This window comes from Pteropus medius, unplaced genomic scaffold (genome assembly GCF_902729225.1).
Source record: "Pteropus medius unplaced genomic scaffold, Ma_sr-lr_union100, whole genome shotgun sequence".
Lineage (NCBI taxonomy): Eukaryota > Metazoa > Chordata > Mammalia > Chiroptera > Pteropodidae > Pteropus > Pteropus medius.
Window position 1 is genome coordinate 11,329,914 of NW_024355990.1, and position 18,087 is coordinate 11,348,000.

Consider the following 18,087-nt stretch of genomic DNA (forward strand, 5'->3'; position numbering starts at 1 on the left):
CCACGAGGTCCCCTGCGCCGGTCGTCAGGCAGGCAGCGCCGCGGGCAGCCCCGCGGGCGGAGCTGGAGGGCGGGGCTCGCCCCTGTAGCGCACGTCCGGATTTGTCTTCGGTGACAGACCTTTCACTTAGAATTTGTGGTGAGCAGAACTTGTGTAATAGAATAGACCATTCCGTATATTTTTACACCCCTGCTTTGAGAGGTCATGATTTCTCAGAGCCGTGGGCAAGTCGCTTAACTGTCCTCAAATCTCGGTTTTTTCAACTCTATAGGAGCAGGCTGAAATAAACCCTAAAGAAAAAAGTTCTAAGGTTTCATCTGGTTGAGAATCCTGGTGGCTTAATCTGTGGGATCTCTGAAAGCTCCTAAACGAAGATATGGCAGCGGCTCAAGTAAAGTATTTTTGGTTTTCGTTTTTACTATAATACAGTACAGTTGGTGAGAAAAATCTTTAAAAAGACATTTGCTTTCCTTATAGGACTCTTGTGGGCATCAGAAGAGATGACATATGCGAGACTATTTCAATTCTTAAGGACCATACGAGTTTTCTTTATTATCATCTGCACCAATAGTGTCCCTATAAAAAGGCTTTGGATCCTTGAAAATGAAAATGAGGTTGTGTATGGTGTGGTCAAAGTGTCAACGGTAGATTGGGAAGCAAATGCGAAATCTTGCACTGGTCTACCTGTTGTGTTAGTGGTTCTCAATTTAATCAGCACCAACATCTATATATGCTATCAGCTTTAAAAAAATACTGTCCTATAATAAAAACCATCTACACACAATTTAAAAACAAAACAAGAAAATATGCCAGTTATAATGTAAAAGAGAAACATTGTAAAATAGCACAATATATAGTTCAAAATATAAAAGCTAAAATGTGTTTACAGTAGAAAATACAAAGAAGTAGTTATTTGCTTGTACACATAACTGTAATTGCAAAAGCTGCAAACACTAGGTGTGTTCTACTGGTTCCTCGAGCATCAAAGGGCTTATTGTTGGTAGTATGATTTTTCCAAAATGATGTACACCTTCTTGGTAAAAGTTCTGACTATATCAAAGTATAATCTTCCATTGTTTTTCACACAGAAGAATTCTTAGAAATTTTAGTCCATATTAAGGCTTCAAAGAAAAATAGCTTGACATATATAAAATGGAGTTAGAGTCTAGGCCTTAGACACATAAGTGTCTGGCAGGACACTGAAAAGTCTGATATTGTGGGACAGTATTTTATTGTATAGGTTTGTTGCATTGCTCGTGTCTAGCATCCTAATTACATGGTACTATCTCCCTCTCCCAATGATTGTGACAACCTAAAATTGCCTCACAAATTTCAAAAACATTCTAAGAGCCAGTATTGTTGAGATGCATTAGGTTAAGATGTTTTCTGGCCCTGTATTTGGTGTGCAGTTGGTTTGACTAGAATAGACAAGGATTTGGAGGTCTACATTTTGTGTGGAGAGTTCGAAAAGACAAAAAATAACAAAGGTGTGATGGAGTAAAGAGTAATGGTTTTCAGAACTCAAAAAATAAAAGTGTCAGGGGGTCTAAGAAGGGAACAAATAGGTAGAGAAAACTCTAGTTGGCTCCTACACCAAACTGAAGCCCTTCCTTGCTAAGCTTGGAGGTAACAAAAAATGAAAGCAAATGAAATCTAAGGGATAGCTTGCAAAGAAAATAAAAATATTAAAGTGAAGTAAATGAAGTAGTAAAAGTCTGAGCAATGGTCAGAAAAATAGGTACAAGTACCATACTGTAGACAGGCTCTTTATAAATCCTTTATTTGGGTGAGTCTGAGATTAACTTTATGGCTTTGTAAGAAAGAATTTGGTTTCAAAAGAGAAAAATTGGCAGTGGAAGAATAAGGAATCTAAAAGGTAGGGAGAAATGCTGATTAGAAAAAGTTTATTCAGAAAGAACAGTGGTAATGTATATTATACTATTTAAAATGATGTATTTTGAGTGCAGGCGCCAGAAAATAAAATAATATATTTTAACTACTACTATATAGAAGATGTATTAACTACTACTTTGGGTATATTTTGGTTGTATTTGGCATTTCTGGCATGTTCAGCTTATTGGCTGTGCACATATCTGACTCAAATTCCTACCTTTTGAAGTGAACATTCTAAGGAAGGGAAGAAGACACTTATGTAAGTATGAGCCTGGGGGTGACAGTGTTTGAGAGGTGGTCAAGGAAGGTACTGCTAGTGAGCCAAGACATGAAGTAAGTAAGGGTGTCTTGCAGATAGCTAGGGAATGAAGACTCCAGGCAGAGGCGGGAGCAAGAAGCCTGAAGTGACAGTACTCAGGTCTGCCTGGCCTGTTTGAGAACCAGAAGGAGTGAGGGTGAGAGTTGTAGGAGATGAGGTTTAGGGCAATTCGGCCACTAGAAGCACTTAGTTTTTCATCTGAGTAAGACAGGAAGCCAATGGGGGTTTTGGGCAAAGGAGTAGCATGAGCTGATTTACATAGTAAAAGAACCACTCTGGCTGCTGTGTGACTACTAGGTTGGGCAGAAGCTGGGAGCCTAGGTGGGAGGCTACTGCAGTAATCCAAGAGGGAAATGGTGGTGGCTTGGATTAGGGTGGAAGCAGCATTAGTGGTAAGAACTGCCTAGATCCTGGATGCAATCTGAAGGTAGACCCAGAGGAATCAAACGTCATCAAGATTTTTGGCCTGAGTGTCTGGAAAGGTGGAGTTGTCATTGACCAAGAGCAGATTAGAGATGACCATGTCAACGAGGAAGGGACAGCAGCCCAGTTTGGGATATGTTAAGTTCCAGGTGCCTGTTGGATATTCAAGTGACAATGTTGAGAAGCCAAGTGAATATACAAGTGTCAAATTAAGGGGAGTCATTTGGACTAGAGAGTTTTTAAGTTAGGAGTCATTAGCATATCGATGGTATTTAAAGCCACGAGGCTTACATCACAGAAATGTCCCTGAAATGTGTGTAAAATATTTGTTTTTGTAATTTGCCTATTTTAAAGGCAATAGGAGAACTTGGTATTTTCAAGTCTGCCATGAATCCTTTGTAAAGAAAAATACACATTGTCTTTTGAGTAAATCTCTCAGTCCTTTGTAGAATTACTTCATGTCAAGTGCAATTATATCAGGTAAACGGAGTCATAACTGAAGCATTCTATTCATTTATTCTTGCTGCTATAACAACTAACCACAGATTTAGTGGCTTAAAACAATGGAAACTGACTCTCACAATCTGTTGTCTAGAAATCTGGATCGATACCACTGGTTCAAAATCAAGGTATGACGGGGCCATGCTCCTTCCTGAGGCTCTGGGAGACAATCTGATCCTTGCCTCTTCCTGCTTCTGGTGGCTGTGGGCATTCCTTGGTTTGTGGCCTCATCACTCTGATCTCTGCTTTCAGGGCCACATTGCCTTCTTGTCTCTGGGTGTGTCAAATCTTCTGCCTTTCTCTTATAGAGTCACTTATGATTCTATTTAGGCCTCACCCAGATAATCCAGGATAATCTCTTCATTTTGAATCCTTAATCACATCTGCAAAGACTTTTTCCAATAAGGTAGTATTTTCAGGTTTCAGGGTGTCAGCCTAACTACAGTCACCTAAGCAATTTTTAAACTGGGGTTTTGCTATAAATGATTACATATGCTTAATAAGCAAACATAATTCCCTCTTTTTCTCTCTGGTAACATTTAAAATGTTCCACAAAAAGTCAAATTACATGACATCTTTATTGCATCACATGGCTAAGAAATACCATTTCCAGATCTGTGTCGATATCATTTTATGATACTAGGTTAAATATGCTTTGGCATTAAAGAACTACCATAAACTATGGTTACACAGTTGTCTCCTCTTAAACGACCCTCCAGATCAAGAACAATGTTTTCTTTCATCACCAATATTTCTCTCCAGTGAGTATAGGTTATGTATACTCTCATAATCCATCTCAACACATTCCAATGTTTTGATAATTTTTGTAAAAATAAGTAATGCAATAAAAAGTAAAGCTTTGATAAACAGTATTAGCTTATTTATTTCAAAAAAGACAAAACTCTAATAACTTTAGCCACAGAACCTCCAGGTTTTTTTTCTATGTGAAGCAATTTGTACCATATCGTCGTCAGTTAATTTTTATTTTATGAGCATTTACTGCACGGTACAAGCAATTACACGTCAAAGGCATTCTCCGTATTTAATAGAGGTCTGATACATGGGTCTACACAAAAGAATTGCCTTGAGACTTGCTTTGTGTAGTTTTATTAAGAATGAATTTAACATTTGCTTAGCACCTAGCAAGGACAGACATACAGGTGTTTAAAACACACACACACACACACACACAGGTATACATAGACATAGACTTTGCTGGAATTAAATGATATTTAATACAACACAAATTAATTGCAAAAGATAACATTCTGCCTTCATAAATCACCTTTAAAAAGGGAGCATGTCAAAAGAACCCAGGAACCAAACTGTAAGAGCTACCAATGGCCAAAGCTAGAATAATTTAAGCAACAAAATTAATGTAGTATTGAATTATAACTTAAGTATAGAATAAATATGCATGATGCCACACTGATATAAATAATTGAATGAATAAATAAATGAGGGGGGAGGGACAAATCTTGCAGATTTCATTACATATGTAGATATTCTCTCCCCAAAGGAGGTGGGGCTTCCTTAAGTGTGGCCTGCACTTAATGACTCAATTCCAAAGAATGAAGTATGAAAAGGGCAAAATAGTAACTTCATAATGGAAAAACTTGGCAGATATTACCTTAACCAAGTGATCAAGTTTAAGGTCAAGCCTTTTATCAAGGGCCGTTTTGGTAATATAAAGCAGAGCATGGGAATGAGAAAGGTACATCTTTATGTCACTTATGTCACTGTGATGTAACAGTTTTGTTTTGTTCCTTTTCTCCTTAGCCCGAATTTTGACAAGTTGAAAGTCAGTCTTTCCAAAAGCTGCTGCTTGGAGTAGCTAAATATTCAGATAAGACTAGTGACTATCATACTAATAGAGTGGTAAATTTTGACAAATTGAAAGTCTTTCCAAAAGCTTCTGGGAGTAGCTAAGACTAAGACTAGTGACCGTCACACTAATACAGTGGTTCTCATTGCAGGAGTTCCCCGCTCCATGCCGACCACTATATTTGGCAATGTGTGTGTATATGGGGGTGGGGGGAGCTGCTACTGCTATTTAGTGGATAAAGACCAGGGATGTTGCTATAAATTTTACAATGACCCCTACAACAAAGAATTATCTGGACTGAATGTCAATAGTGCTGAGGTTGAGAACCCTGACATCCAATAGACATTTATTGAGTACCTACAATATCCCTCATACCAGGCTACATTTTCCAGATGACATGGATAGGATGTAGTCTGTCTCCTCTAGATGCTTACCATCGCACTGGCAAGTTGGAGGACAGGTGAAACACAGTACTGCACATAACATTTTACATATAAAAGCCACACTTGTATACAAACAAAACCAAAATGAATAGTTCAAATAAAATTTCTGGGTTGTCTAGAAAGGTAAAGAGTTCCTAGAATGTCTCTGTGTAGAAGATAGGACTTTTAAAGGGCCTTGACAGACCCACAGACCTTAGATATAAAGAGTAGGAAAGAGGAAGATAGGAAGAACCCTATATTTTACTTTAGAAATACCAAGAATATTCTAGGAATAAAACATGATTCGAATAGTCACAAGACTGTTGGTATATTCTTATTTCAGATGCTTCTTATAGGGGTGGTCAGGACCTTCTCACAATTTTTCACACAAACTAAGAAGAGGTTTCAATGTGGGGAGGGGAATATCATCAGAATTCTGGTGAAGACAATGGGTTGAAAAAGCTCCTTAGATGATTGATTTTGACGTGTACCTCCTCCCTTCTCGTAATCCCTGCCTTCATAGGTTGTCACTTATCTGAATACATGCTGTCACAGACATGCATAGGCTAATAGTATTCTTCTCCTTTTGGTGATATTATTCCATACTGGTAGCTTTACTCTTTGTTCTTCTTTTTGCCCTTTCCACCACACCCCCATTTTTTAAATATGTGATGATTAGTAACTGTAGACTGTGTGTTGTTAACGGAACATCATATTGTCCAGAATGATGATAGCGACACCTTCAAGGTTCTTTGGAAGTTGAACTGGTTGAAAAGAAACAAAGATACAATTCTCCTTGTCAGACTTTTTGCTGGTAGGTGACTTCAAACATTTTTTCAAATGCGTCTGTCCAGTAGATGGCACTCTCCTCCCTTTGTGTGAATGAGTTATGAATGAATAAGCCCTCACTTTGCCCTCCCATCCCCCAAATGCTGTTGTAGAGAAAACCAATCCATCCCCAAGTCCTTTCCACGTCTTTAAAATGCATCCTCTTTTCTTCATTCACTATTTCAGGCTCTCCACATATGTCTCCTATAGTATTATAATAACATAATCTCCTGCCTCTGGTGTCCTTGTGTTCTAACCCATCCAACACACTACCATCAGAAGCTCTTTCCAAAAACACAGATTGCCAGTGCCCTGCTGAAAAAATGGTGTCACTGGGGGATGGAGCAGGGGAGGGGTTCTCTTTGAAGGCAATGGCAGGAGCAAAGTGGAGGCTTTTTCCGGCCAACAGATTTGTTTCAGGGGAAGGGCGACTGGCTATTGTGGGAAAGGTAGATTCAGAGCCTTGATCCTCCTGCCAAAGAATTTGAATTCGCTCAATAGAGCGTAGAGAATGGCTGAGAGGTTTTGAAGGTTGAGAGATTAAAGCTTGAACAAGATCCGTGTGACCAGGCATGCAGACTGTGTGAAAAGGAAAAATTCAGTGAGGAAGTCAGCTTGCAAGAAGGGTAAGGGGAGAGGCGGGAACCTGGGGACTTGCAGTTTGGGAAATTCAGAGAAGTCGTTCCTCAACCGTAATAGTCATCAGTAAAATACTGATTTACAGCATCAATGTCAGGAAACATCTAGGAAGCCAGGAATATATCCATGTATTCTGATGTCCCCTGTGCATGTGTCTGTGTGGCTAGCCAATACATGCCCAAGCTGCCTCTGGGAAGAGTATTAGGTGCCAGAAGCGAAACCACTACACTTGTTTTCAAGTAAGAAGTAGAAAAAAGAAAAACAGCTTGAGCTTCTTTCCATATCACAGGCTTTCAATGTGTTATTATTCAACACAAAGTGTCAGATTTAGATTTTCCACCTCGAGGAATTTGGTTTAGCTTTAATTAGTTGCTGTGAGTATTTCTGAGCCAACTCTGGGAAGCATTTATCTAGAAAATAGTTTTCACTAAAATATAAACTGGGTACAGGGTGTCATTTTTCTATCAGGCTTTGTATCATGTTCACACAGCTATAAATTCTCTCCAGCCATCTGGATGATTTTTGCCACAGCCCACCATAGTTATACTGGATATTTATTAATCACAATTTAACATACTGTAATAGTGAGGCCATCTGTATTGCCATCCAAGCACTATGAGTAGCTGCAGGACTTTAAAGCATGAATATTTTTCTGAGAAAAGATGATGCTTGCAGGTTGTTCTGCATAGAGGCAACTGGTGTGTTTTCCATCCAGCAACTTTTCATAAAAACAGGCTTAAAAATACCAGACAAATGAAAAACAGACTTCAGCAGTTACATGCAGCTTCCTGAGTAACTGAAGAATGTGCCTCTTGTGGTTAAAATGAGGGATCTGTTTAATATGGATGAAATACCAACACTCCAGGCATTTTCATTGACATTTCACTGTGACTTTTTGAACTTAGGAGTGCTGACACGAACACCCATTCTTGCTGCTCTGTGAAGCCTGCAGGCAGACTGCAGAGCAGGGCCAGGAGCGTGCAAGGCTGTGTCCGGTTCACCTTCCCTCTGCTGGCACGTCTTTATGTTTGTACTTCATTCTGCATTCACACTGTTGCATTCCCTAGTTTTTCCAGGATTCCTTTTGTGGAACCAGTCGGGAAACCAGGCAAGGGTTCTCATGCTCTGGAATTCCATCACCTCTCCAGCGCTGGACTTGCTTGCTGGACCAAAGTGAAAACATTCGTGGTGGGTATTTGCCAAAAGTCGGAGAGCATTTGCGTTCCTTGGAACCAGAAGCTTCCCAGAGTGGCTGGACAGAGCACTGTGGCACCCAGGACACCCTGGAGAACAGATTCAGGGGTAAAGGAGCCGAGAGAAGCCTCCTTCTCCGACTCTCCGCGGCGCCGGGCGGGCTGGGCTCCGGGGCAGCCCGGCCGTCTGGCAGCAGCCCGGTAGAGACATGCTGTTTTGTTTAAATCCTCCACATTCTTTGCCATTTCCCCATTGGCCGGATGGGGCTACCCTCCCTGCCGCGGCCGCTGCTGATGTCAGCCTCGCTCGCGCTGGCTCCTCCCGTACCCACCTCCCCGGCCCGAGGCACACACTGCAGCTCCGCGCGGACTCTCCGGTCCCGGCGAGGTGGCTGCAAACTCGCGGGCACGCACGGCGCTCAGGGAGCCGAGGGACTCGGGGGAGGGGACGCGCGCGGAAGGCGCCAGCTTGCTCTCGTCCGCCCTTCCTTGCGCGAGCGGAGGTTGGAGGAACCCCGGGCCCCAGCCCGGCGGAGCCCGGCAGCGGCGGCGGCGGCTTCCCTTTTCTCCTCCAGCGAGCTTCGGAGCGCCTCGGGGACTGGCCCTAAAAAGATCAGGCAATCTTGTTTACCGCCTGGGGAGAGGAGCCGATCGAGCCTTTGTCTGGAAAGTCAGCATCTCCAGCCCCGGCTGCAGTGTGTTCCTGGTGAATTCGCATTGGGCAGACCGGCCTGAGAAGGGGGTGGTCTCCAGGTTCATGTCTGGTTTCGGAGGCGGATCGAGCGGGTGACTTTTGTGCATTCGCTTTAATTTTTGGAAATCTCTTTTTTTTCCTCCCTCGCCCGCCACGGGGCATGTCCTGATCTGACGGCTGCTCCTACCGCCCCGGGCTGCATATCAGAGCGGTTTCCAGCGGGGCTCCCTCCCTTCCTCCCTGACTTTGAAACGCCGCGTTCCGGGAGGACCGACCTCGGCTAGGAAGGAGGCGGGGGAGCCGCGAACACCGGACCCAAACCTTGACATGCTCTCGGGCGGAGAGCAGGCAGTCAGGAGCTGAGCGCACCGCCGGGGCCGCTTCGCCCGCCGGCTCCGAGCGCTGGGCTCCCGGCGCTTTGCCCTGCGCCTGGGCGGCAGCCTTGTTTCTTGGGGGGCGCCCCCGCTTCCAGCTCCGGGGGTCCGCGGCCGGCAGGACCATGCTGCTGAAGGAGTACCGGATCTGCATGCCGCTCACCGTGGACGAGGTAAACGCCGCGCCGGGCCCGGCCTCGTCCGCTCCCGGTCCCCCGCCCCCCGCCCCCTTCCTTGGGGCGCCGCGTCCCCCGCCGCCGCCTCCTGGCCGGCGAGTCTACTGCGGGCGGCAGGAGAACCTGGTGGGACACTGTCACCTCCCAAACCAGGAGGCTGGAGCGGGTGGAAGAAGGGGAATTGCTGTTTCCACTTGTCACCCCAGCCGGGGAAGCGGCTTTGGGTGGGGCGGTGGACTCCAGGTGGGCCCTTTGGGCATTCAGAATCCAGATTACTGGGAATCAGAATGCGCCAAAGGGAGTCGGTGCGCCCCCTTTCTCCAGTTAAGAAATGAATAATGCAAACCCAGGCGCCCCAAGCGCGCGGTGGTAGTGGGGGACAGGCTTCCCGTCCGCTCTTCGCCGTAAGGTCGGGGTGCGGGGTCGAGTCCTTCGCCCTCGGGGTCCGGAGGCCTCAAGCCCGGGTGGAGGACACCTCGGAGTCCTTGGGGGGTCCATCTGGGCCTGGACCTTATGCGGTGGCCGCCAGCCTAGGCCCTGCTCCCGCCACGCGCGCGCACCGAGGCACCAGGACCTGGCTTCGACCTTTCGCAAACAGCCTGGCTCGGAAACTTTCTGCGTCTCTTGTTTCTTGGGCGGCGGGGGGACGTGGTCTGCGGGCGAGCCGCGCGCGGCGGGGGCTGCGGCGCCGCCACAGGAGGGCGCTCCAGCACGTGGGTGCGGGGCCGGCTCCTGCTCCTGCTCCAGGGTCCCGCTGCAGCAGCACCCGCGCGGGCGAGCGGCGGGGCTTGTCTTCCACGCGCTGCTGAGGTTCCATTCCCCCGGAGCCGCAAGCTCCATCATTCAGGAAATGATGACTCAGGGAAGATTATCCAGGCCCTGGCTTCCCTTTATTCGCCCTCTGCTCCTTGCCTTTAGGTGATTTCACAATTGCTTAGCGCCTGTCCTGGAACTGAGGAAGCGTGAAGTCAATCAAGGCAATTTGAAACTCACTAGTTTGGTTTGGTGTGGCAACACTAACGAAACCGGCGACCCCAACCACATTTATATTTAAATACAGTGCACTTAAATCTATCAGCTATCATTGATCCACTGCTTTGTGCAAGGGGCCAGGTGCTTTGGGAGAGAAAAAGATATTTAACCAAATAGATGGCTGTGCTCCCAAGGGCTATCTTCATTTGTCATCTGGAGCTAGTGTTGAGGCTAGACCCATGTACAATCCAAGGCAAGATCAGAGTAGCTCCGAGTTCAAAATAACGCATCCCAGGGACGCTGGCCACGGGAAAGACCAGTCCCCACCCGAATTAGCAACGGAACATTGCAGTTTGTAGGTATTTGAGGAGATAGCATTTGCACAAGATCTTGAAGGGTGGAGGCCTTGTGGGTAGGCAGAATTTTGGGAGGTGCATTCCGGCCTTGTAAATAAAGTGGAGAGGCAACACACAGCTATCTGAAGAGGGAGGGAGGCAAATGAATGAAACTGGTTAACCTAAATATTTCTTGAAAAGGTTGAGATCTTCCTACCCCTAGGGCAACTGACTGAACTGCAGCGGTTCGGCTTGCGTATACTTCTATCTCATCTCCTCCAGATGACTTTACTTATTGATCGGAATTTGGAATTTGGAACCAGAAAGGGCAATGTTGGTACTGCATGAAATACCCCCAAATACAGGTGATAGTCAAGAAAATCACCAGTTCTAGAATCTTCTCGATTGCCTGCAAAATCTGTTATGGTTGGTTCCCTTCTCAGGCTTTCTTGAACACACAAGCACAGCTCTTTCTCCCACTTTTTTTTTTTTTTTGGTTCTTAAATACCCACCACTTCCTGGTGAAGTAATCACATTTGAGTGGTACAGGTGGAGGCCCTCTTTTCTTAATTGGCAAATGAAATCAGCCTCCACCTGTAATATAATGTATAATTATAACTTAATTAATGTATAATTCATTTGGACTAAAGCGTGATTCAGTTTCTGTAAGGTCATATTCTTCTAAAGTGCTTTTCTACTCTGTCAGAGAAGCAGCAGTGGGAGCGGGGGTGGTTTAGATTGATAGAGATTTCAAACTGGAAGGCTTGAGATGAACCAAACCAGATGATGGATGAGGAAACTAGGCCCAGCTCGCTAGAGGTGAGACCCTTAGGGTCTGACTGGTAGTGAACCCCACGATTTCCATGATCCCCCTTGGCACTGTGTCCTGCCCACCTTAACACTGAAAACTGGGAAACAGGTGTCTTCAGAAAAATGGGTGTCGTCAGCATAGGTGGGTTTTTAGACACCTGACTTTTGCTTCAACTCTTGATTTGCTTTAGGCCCAATTCACGGACCTATGTGGAACTTCTGGAACTTATTTCTGTTTAACTACCATAGTTAATTAGTAGCAGTGTCTGTATTTTTGAAAATGAGGCAAATGCCCTTGCTTTGGAGAGTCACCGAGAGAACCAGCGCTGTGTGTGTCTTTTCATTTCACTGGCCTTATGCCATTTAACTCCTGGCAGAGGGGAGCGTAAGAGGGACTGGTGTGTTATTATCCACATTTTGCAGGTGAGTAAACTGAGATTCAGAATGGTTAAGTAACGTACACCAGGCCACACAACTAGTTAATAGCCAAGCCAGAACCAGAGCTGTGGTAAAAACCATTGTTTGTTTTCCCTCGCTCTGCTCTCTGATTGTCACTAGCATTTACTCCAGCAAAAGGAAAAAACATTTTTTGAAAACAGATAACGTCAATGCTATCGACTAAATGAAAAATCAAAGATCTTTTGAACTGTTTCTACTATTTCTCTAGCCTTACTTAACTCATCAGATGTCCCCTAGTTCCAGGAAAGAACAACTCTAAGAGATGAAGAAAAGAAAGCTGAACTACAGTTTAGATTAGCTGGTGTTTTGTATTGTTTTAGATATTAATTTCAGAATCACTTCTTATAATTCTTTATTCTGAAATTAACACCTAAAACAATATAAAGCTTCATTAGAATAGTTTCCTCGTTTATGTTCAACACCATTGTCTCTGAACTAAATGTAAGCTCATTGGTAAGATCTGTGCAGGAAAGGGCCCTGGGGGCTGATAGTTGGTCATAAAGAGACAGTCGTCATTGTCTTCATTTGCAACATTTGGTGATGTAGACTCTGGAATTTTAGACTTGGAAGGGCTACTAGAAGTCATCTATAGTCTAGCCATTTGTGGAGAAGACTGGAATTGTAGAAGGTTCAGTTAGTATCCCATCTTATAGCTAAGGGCAGAGTCTGGGCCAGAACCCCATCTTCTGAGTTGCAAAGTTGTTTAACTATAGGTCAGGGGTTCACCCCTGCCCCGCTCCCCTCCACTGGGATTCCTTGTTGGAAAGAAATATTATCCCTAAGCCTGATGTGCAGGGCAAATATGCTGAGCAATCTCTAGTTGAAGGTGGGCTGGAGATTCTGACCTTGTCTACTAAGGCGACCTTTAGGGGTAGTCAGCTGACTGGAAGAGTGACCAGAGGGTTCTATCTGAAGCTACTTTTGTATAACAAGCCCACTGGTTTTCCTTAGATTGTATGTTTATTTGGGGTGACTTTTAGATGTGTGGCTCCATGGAGATTATGGACCCCTACCTCCCCAAGCCACTCCTTTGGTGCTGCCACTGGTTCCAGCATCCCAATCCCAAATTCCAACTTCATGACTCCTTAAAGCACCATCTGAAGATCACCCCTCCCTGACAGGTACTTACAAGTAAAATAACCATTTTCCTAAAGCTCAGCACATCCCTAATATGACCTAAGGCAGGAATCCTTTTGTTTTCATTGCTTGCTTTGGTGTTTTAACAGTTCCTGTTCTGACTGCATTTACATTAATGTGTGTACTTTTAGGGATTTATTTGTGGTCTTTAGGGATTTGATGCACAATGAAAAATAGAAACACTCCTCTCCTTTTCAAGAAAAGAGAAGGAAAGAAAAGAAAACCACTTTTTCAATACAGAATATTATTTTGTTCTTTGTCCTGGCAGGGAGCCAGTGCACTTTATCCAGGCTCCCCGGGTCCCCAGAGACGTTTCTTACGCACATTTCTGAGAACAGATTTGGGATCGGGGTGGTGCCGTCTCTGGAATGACATAAATGGAGACGCCAAAATGCCCAACAGTGCTTCTTAGCCTCTGTTTTAAACAGTTTTCGAGGACTGCATCTGCAAAGACATTGGGGCAGAAGTTTTTTTAAGGAAAGAATTTCTGGTGTTGACACTTGGTTTTTTGTTGTGCAAAGTGACACCTCTGAATATAAAGGCTCCTTGGATTAATCTCGTAGACCTTCCCCAGGATTCCTCTTAAACATAATTTTGAAAATGTTTCTTAAGAATGAGCATTATTGTGACTGTTTTTTTCCCCTGTTAGTCTAGTTGGGAGGAACCAGTGCCAGGGTCCTGAGTTGGATTTCTGGGCCATCTTGGTAGTTTTTCTTGCTTATTTCACAGTCAGGAAACAGTTTTCCTCATGCTGCCCAGCTCTCTTGCAAAGCTCCCTTTTGGTGGTGAAGGGCACGGGGAGCGGGGAGAGGGGGGTTAATGGATAAGTGCAAACCTTTCACCACTAATGGATCAGACAACAGGGAACAGATGCTGTCCTCCTGGCTGGTCAGTGAAATTGACTTTGTGTATGAAGGACGGTCCATTTTCCCTGTGATTTGGGTGTGAGTGCCCGTCACATGAAACAGATTCTGGGCCTTGAAATAAAATGCTCACTATTGTTAACAAAACCCGAGTCAAAAGGGGGGTAATTAACTTTTGCTTTTCATTAAGAAGGCATGGAGTGAGTCCTTAAAGCTCTTACAAATCAACTTAGAAACCCTGTCTGATTAAGTGAGTGTTATTGATATTCAGAGAAAGGCGAGTCATCTTCATTTGAGAAAGGCTCTCATTTCAGGTGAATGGAGAATACTATTTTTTGTAAGCAGCTTTTTAAAAAGTAATATATTTTCAATATTCAACCTCTGTACAATCCTCCCTATGGCTCCAGAGTATCAGTTAGGAAAATGTGTGTGTGTGTGTGTGTGTGTGTGCACGCGCGTGTGTGCGCGTGCGTGCGCGAGCGCGTACAGGCAGGAGGGTTCACAAAGATGTTGTTTTAAATATAAAAGTGTATGCACAGTGACAAGCAGTAAACGTGTTTTTCGGGGGCAGTGATTACTGGAAGAGTCCGTTGAGGTTCATTGCTTTAGCCGCCTGAGTGAGGGCACAGGTGCCCGGGCTGGCCTGTGTGGGCTTCGGCCTGCTTTCCGTTGCCTGGAGGTCTGTACAGTCAAGTAACTGAAAACTTTTTTGAAAACCAGCTAACACTTCTGCCTCTGTTCGGAGAAAAAGACACATCAAAATCAGCTGATTTGTAGCCAAGAAGTCAGGAAGGTTTTCCATATCTTGAGCAAATTCAGCCCACTGGGAGAGGAAAAAGAGAATTTCAGATTGCAGGCTGCCAGCTGCCTGCCCTCCCTGTCTTATGCATGAAGTCAGGAATTTTGTGGTATTTCCCAGTGGAGATTTTCTTTGTAGGCCACATGGTAGATGAGGTCCAAGTGTGTTATAAGTATTAAAACTGGAAAATAAATGGTATCTGGAGAATGTAAAGTTGTTTGAAGAATTTATCTTGGAAGCTTGACTTTTTATACCACACAGCCTCCAACTTACAGAAACGGGTACAAACAGTATCTCGGGGTGCACACCTCCAGGGGTGCCGTTTACACGGAGCCCACTGGGAACAGTGCAACGTAATGGCCCTGTAAATGACCGACTACCTTTGTCAGGCCTGTCAGGCTCCCCAGCCCCTGCTGCTGTCATGTATTAAAACTTGAAAGTTTACAGAAAACTTGGGGGTTTATGAGTGGAAATGTTACCTCCTCGGAGACCGCTTTCCTCACCACTCCTCTAAAATAGTTTTTCCCTATTACCCTTTATCTCTGCACTTCTTTCTTTCCGGCAGAGCAATTGTCACATGTACTTACTTGGTGCCTTGTTTGTCACCTCTCTCTGTCACTATCTTTTCAATGTGTAATCCACCTAGGAGAATACCGACAAGATATTTTAACTTATTTTTCTTTCATACTAAGTCTTGGTATATATTTTCCATTTGCAGCACATTTCAGTCTCCACTAGCCAGTGCTCAGGGGCCACATGTGGCTGGTGGCTGGTGGCTGCCGTACTGGACAGGGCGGTCGTACTGCATAACTCGCAGGTCTGTCACATAGTTGGTACCTGCTGAGTGAACAGGTAGAAAGCAGCTGAAAACACAGGAATCTGTCAGGAGAAAGCCGACCCTGTCTTCCATCACACTGTTGAAATTTTTTTTCACTTAAGTTTTATACTGCCTGTAGTTGTGCAAACTAGAGATTCTTTTATATTAAAAACATCTTCATTTTAAAATTCCTCAGTGACACAGCTGAGAAGTTTGAGGCCAGTCATTCCTGGGAGTTCGTGTAATCATTTTGCTTTCTTCCTAAATCCTAGAGGAATGTATTAGATTTCTATTGCTGTGTAACAAACGTAGCAGCTTAAAACAACAGCCATTTATTGTTTCACGGTCTCTGTAAGCCAGAAGTCTGGAGCTGGCATGGCTGGATTCTCTGTTCAGAGTCTCACAGGTTGAAATTGAGGTGTCCGCCAGGCTGCATTTCCTTCTGGAGCTTGGAGTCTTCTTCTGAGCTCGTGTGGTTATTGGCAGAAATAACCTTGTGGTTGCAAAATTAAGATTTCCGCTTTCATGCTGGCCGTCAGCTAGGGGCCAGCTTCTAGAGCCCACCTGCTGTTTCCTGCCACGTGGTCCTTTCCACAGCATGGCATGTTCCCCCTTCAAGGCCAGTAGGAGAGCATCTGCTGCAACTTTGAATCTTTCTGACTTTTTGTCCCTGACTTCTAGACTCTTTTTCCAAAAAGCTGGCCTGTTTAGGTCAGGCCCACCCACATTCATAGGGAAGGAATTATACATATACAGGGTGTGCACACCAGGTAGCAGGAATCTTAGGAGCCGTTCTTCCCACCACAGAGAAATTAGCTGGGTTGAACATTGGAGGAGAGAAGTAGTTTATTTCTTGTATTTAGATTGGTACTTGGGGTGGCAGGAAAGCGTGCATATCACAGATACTTAGTGGACTCCTGCTATGTGCCAGGCATGGAGCAGCAGATAAGGCAGTATCCCCTGCACTGCTAAAGCTTATGGTCCAGAAGCCATTGGAGAAGTTTTGTTGCCATTGTAGAATAGATTATGGCAATGGTTGCACAAGTCTCTGTAAATACATTAAAAACCATTCTGTTGATATATAAAATAGATCTCAATAGAGCTGGGTTTTTTTTTTTCTTTTTCTTTTTTTTTAAATAGAGGAGCCTACGGGTGTTTTCCAGCAGAACAGACGTCTGTGTTCAGAAAGAGCCATTGACAGAAAATGCTGAATTTGAATCATATCTTCAAGGAGATGGCTCTGTTTGTCCTGTGAGTTTAGCTTTCCAGAGGAGGTTGTTCTCTTCTGTAGCAGGGTGGGGGAAAAACTTGCCAGATTTGGATCAGAATGACTGCAATTTAGGTCAGAACTTCGTACTTAAGTTCTCTGTCCCCAAGAGGACAGGGGCTGGTGGCAATCATGAAGCAACAGTACCTGGAGACCATTCTGCTGTGGCTCCAAGTGCATTTCTCTGCTTTCTATGCTCATCCAACAGGAAATAAGGTGCTAGCAGAGTGAATCCTAGAATACATTCTGGAGGAGGAAATGGTTCCACGGGGGGGTTGAATCCTCCGCCGCACTTATCTCAGGCAGATGTCCCCAAGACTTCCCATCATAAGCTTTATTGTAAAGGAGGCCAACTAGCTATTTAAATTATGTCTCAATGGACTCAGTCTAGGATGGCAAAATCACCCCTCTGCAGGCTGGGCACATCTCCCGGGGTGGCGGAAGGGAGCCCCACTGCACAGGACATGCTATCTTGGCTGCTGGCTTTACCCATGACAGAGGAAGGAGTCTAGGATCACCCGCCACTTCCTGGCTGACTGCCTGTGCAACATTATACAGTGCCGTTTGTTGATCTAGAAACACGAAAGCCAGAACTCACCAAGATTTTGACATCAAGTATTAAAGTGATTCATTCTTTCATTTCCCAGCACTTTGACAAAGGGGGCCTGCTCTTAAAACTTTTTTTTGAGACTTTAGTGGAAGTCGACTCATATATCTAAACAAGTAGCTAACGTAAGTTCTTGATCAAATTTATCTAATGACTCTTCATTTCTTTTTCTTTTTTTGCTCCTTTTAAATTTGGGTACAGCATGAACTTCTAGAATTCCTGTTGTTTCCAGGCAAAGAGAAAAACTTAATCATCCTTTAAGTCCTTTAGAATTATATTTGATGATCTTTAGGGTGTTGTTTCTTTCCCAGAATGAATCACCTAGAGAAGTGAGATCAGCCAAACACATGTAATTTGATGATAACCTATAATAATGTTGTTTAAGCACCTAATTTGCTCCCCTGCCCCATGTCATCTACACACACACACACGCACACACACGCACACACACTTCAGGTCTGATTATATTTGCTGTATTAAGGTCAGATCCAGGTGTTTCTGAGCACTAGTTTATGTTTTTACACCAAAAAGAACGAATTGATGTATTAGAAGAAAATATATAAACATGGGAATAAGAAGTCACCACTAACTCAGATGCTGATACAGTAGTTCTGCCTTATCTGCAAGGTGTGTTCCAAGACTCTCAGTTGGATGCCTGAAACTGCGAGATAGTACTAGACCCTACGTACACTATGTCAGCGGTCCCCAACCTTTTCAGCACCAGGGACTGGTGT

At 44.3% G+C, this 18,087-nt stretch overlaps 1 protein-coding gene across 4 annotated transcripts in view; it reads left to right on the forward strand.

Moving 5' to 3' along the window:
- The first annotated feature begins 16 nt into the window (after positions 1-16).
- Positions 17-18,087, forward strand: part of PITPNC1 (phosphatidylinositol transfer protein cytoplasmic 1) — a 219,402-nt gene continuing 201,331 nt past the window's right edge. Inside the window, exons 1-2 of one of the 4 annotated variants that reach the window (XM_039859239.1) lie at positions 17-138; positions 272-391. In XM_039859239.1, the coding sequence (XP_039715173.1) occupies positions 377-391 (15 nt within the window). In that variant the 5' untranslated portion in view covers positions 17-138; positions 272-376. Of the gene's footprint in view, positions 139-208; positions 392-8,333; positions 9,285-18,087 lie in introns of those variants that run through there. The other 3 variants (XM_039859240.1, XM_039859238.1, XM_039859242.1) reach the window with 3 other exon arrangements.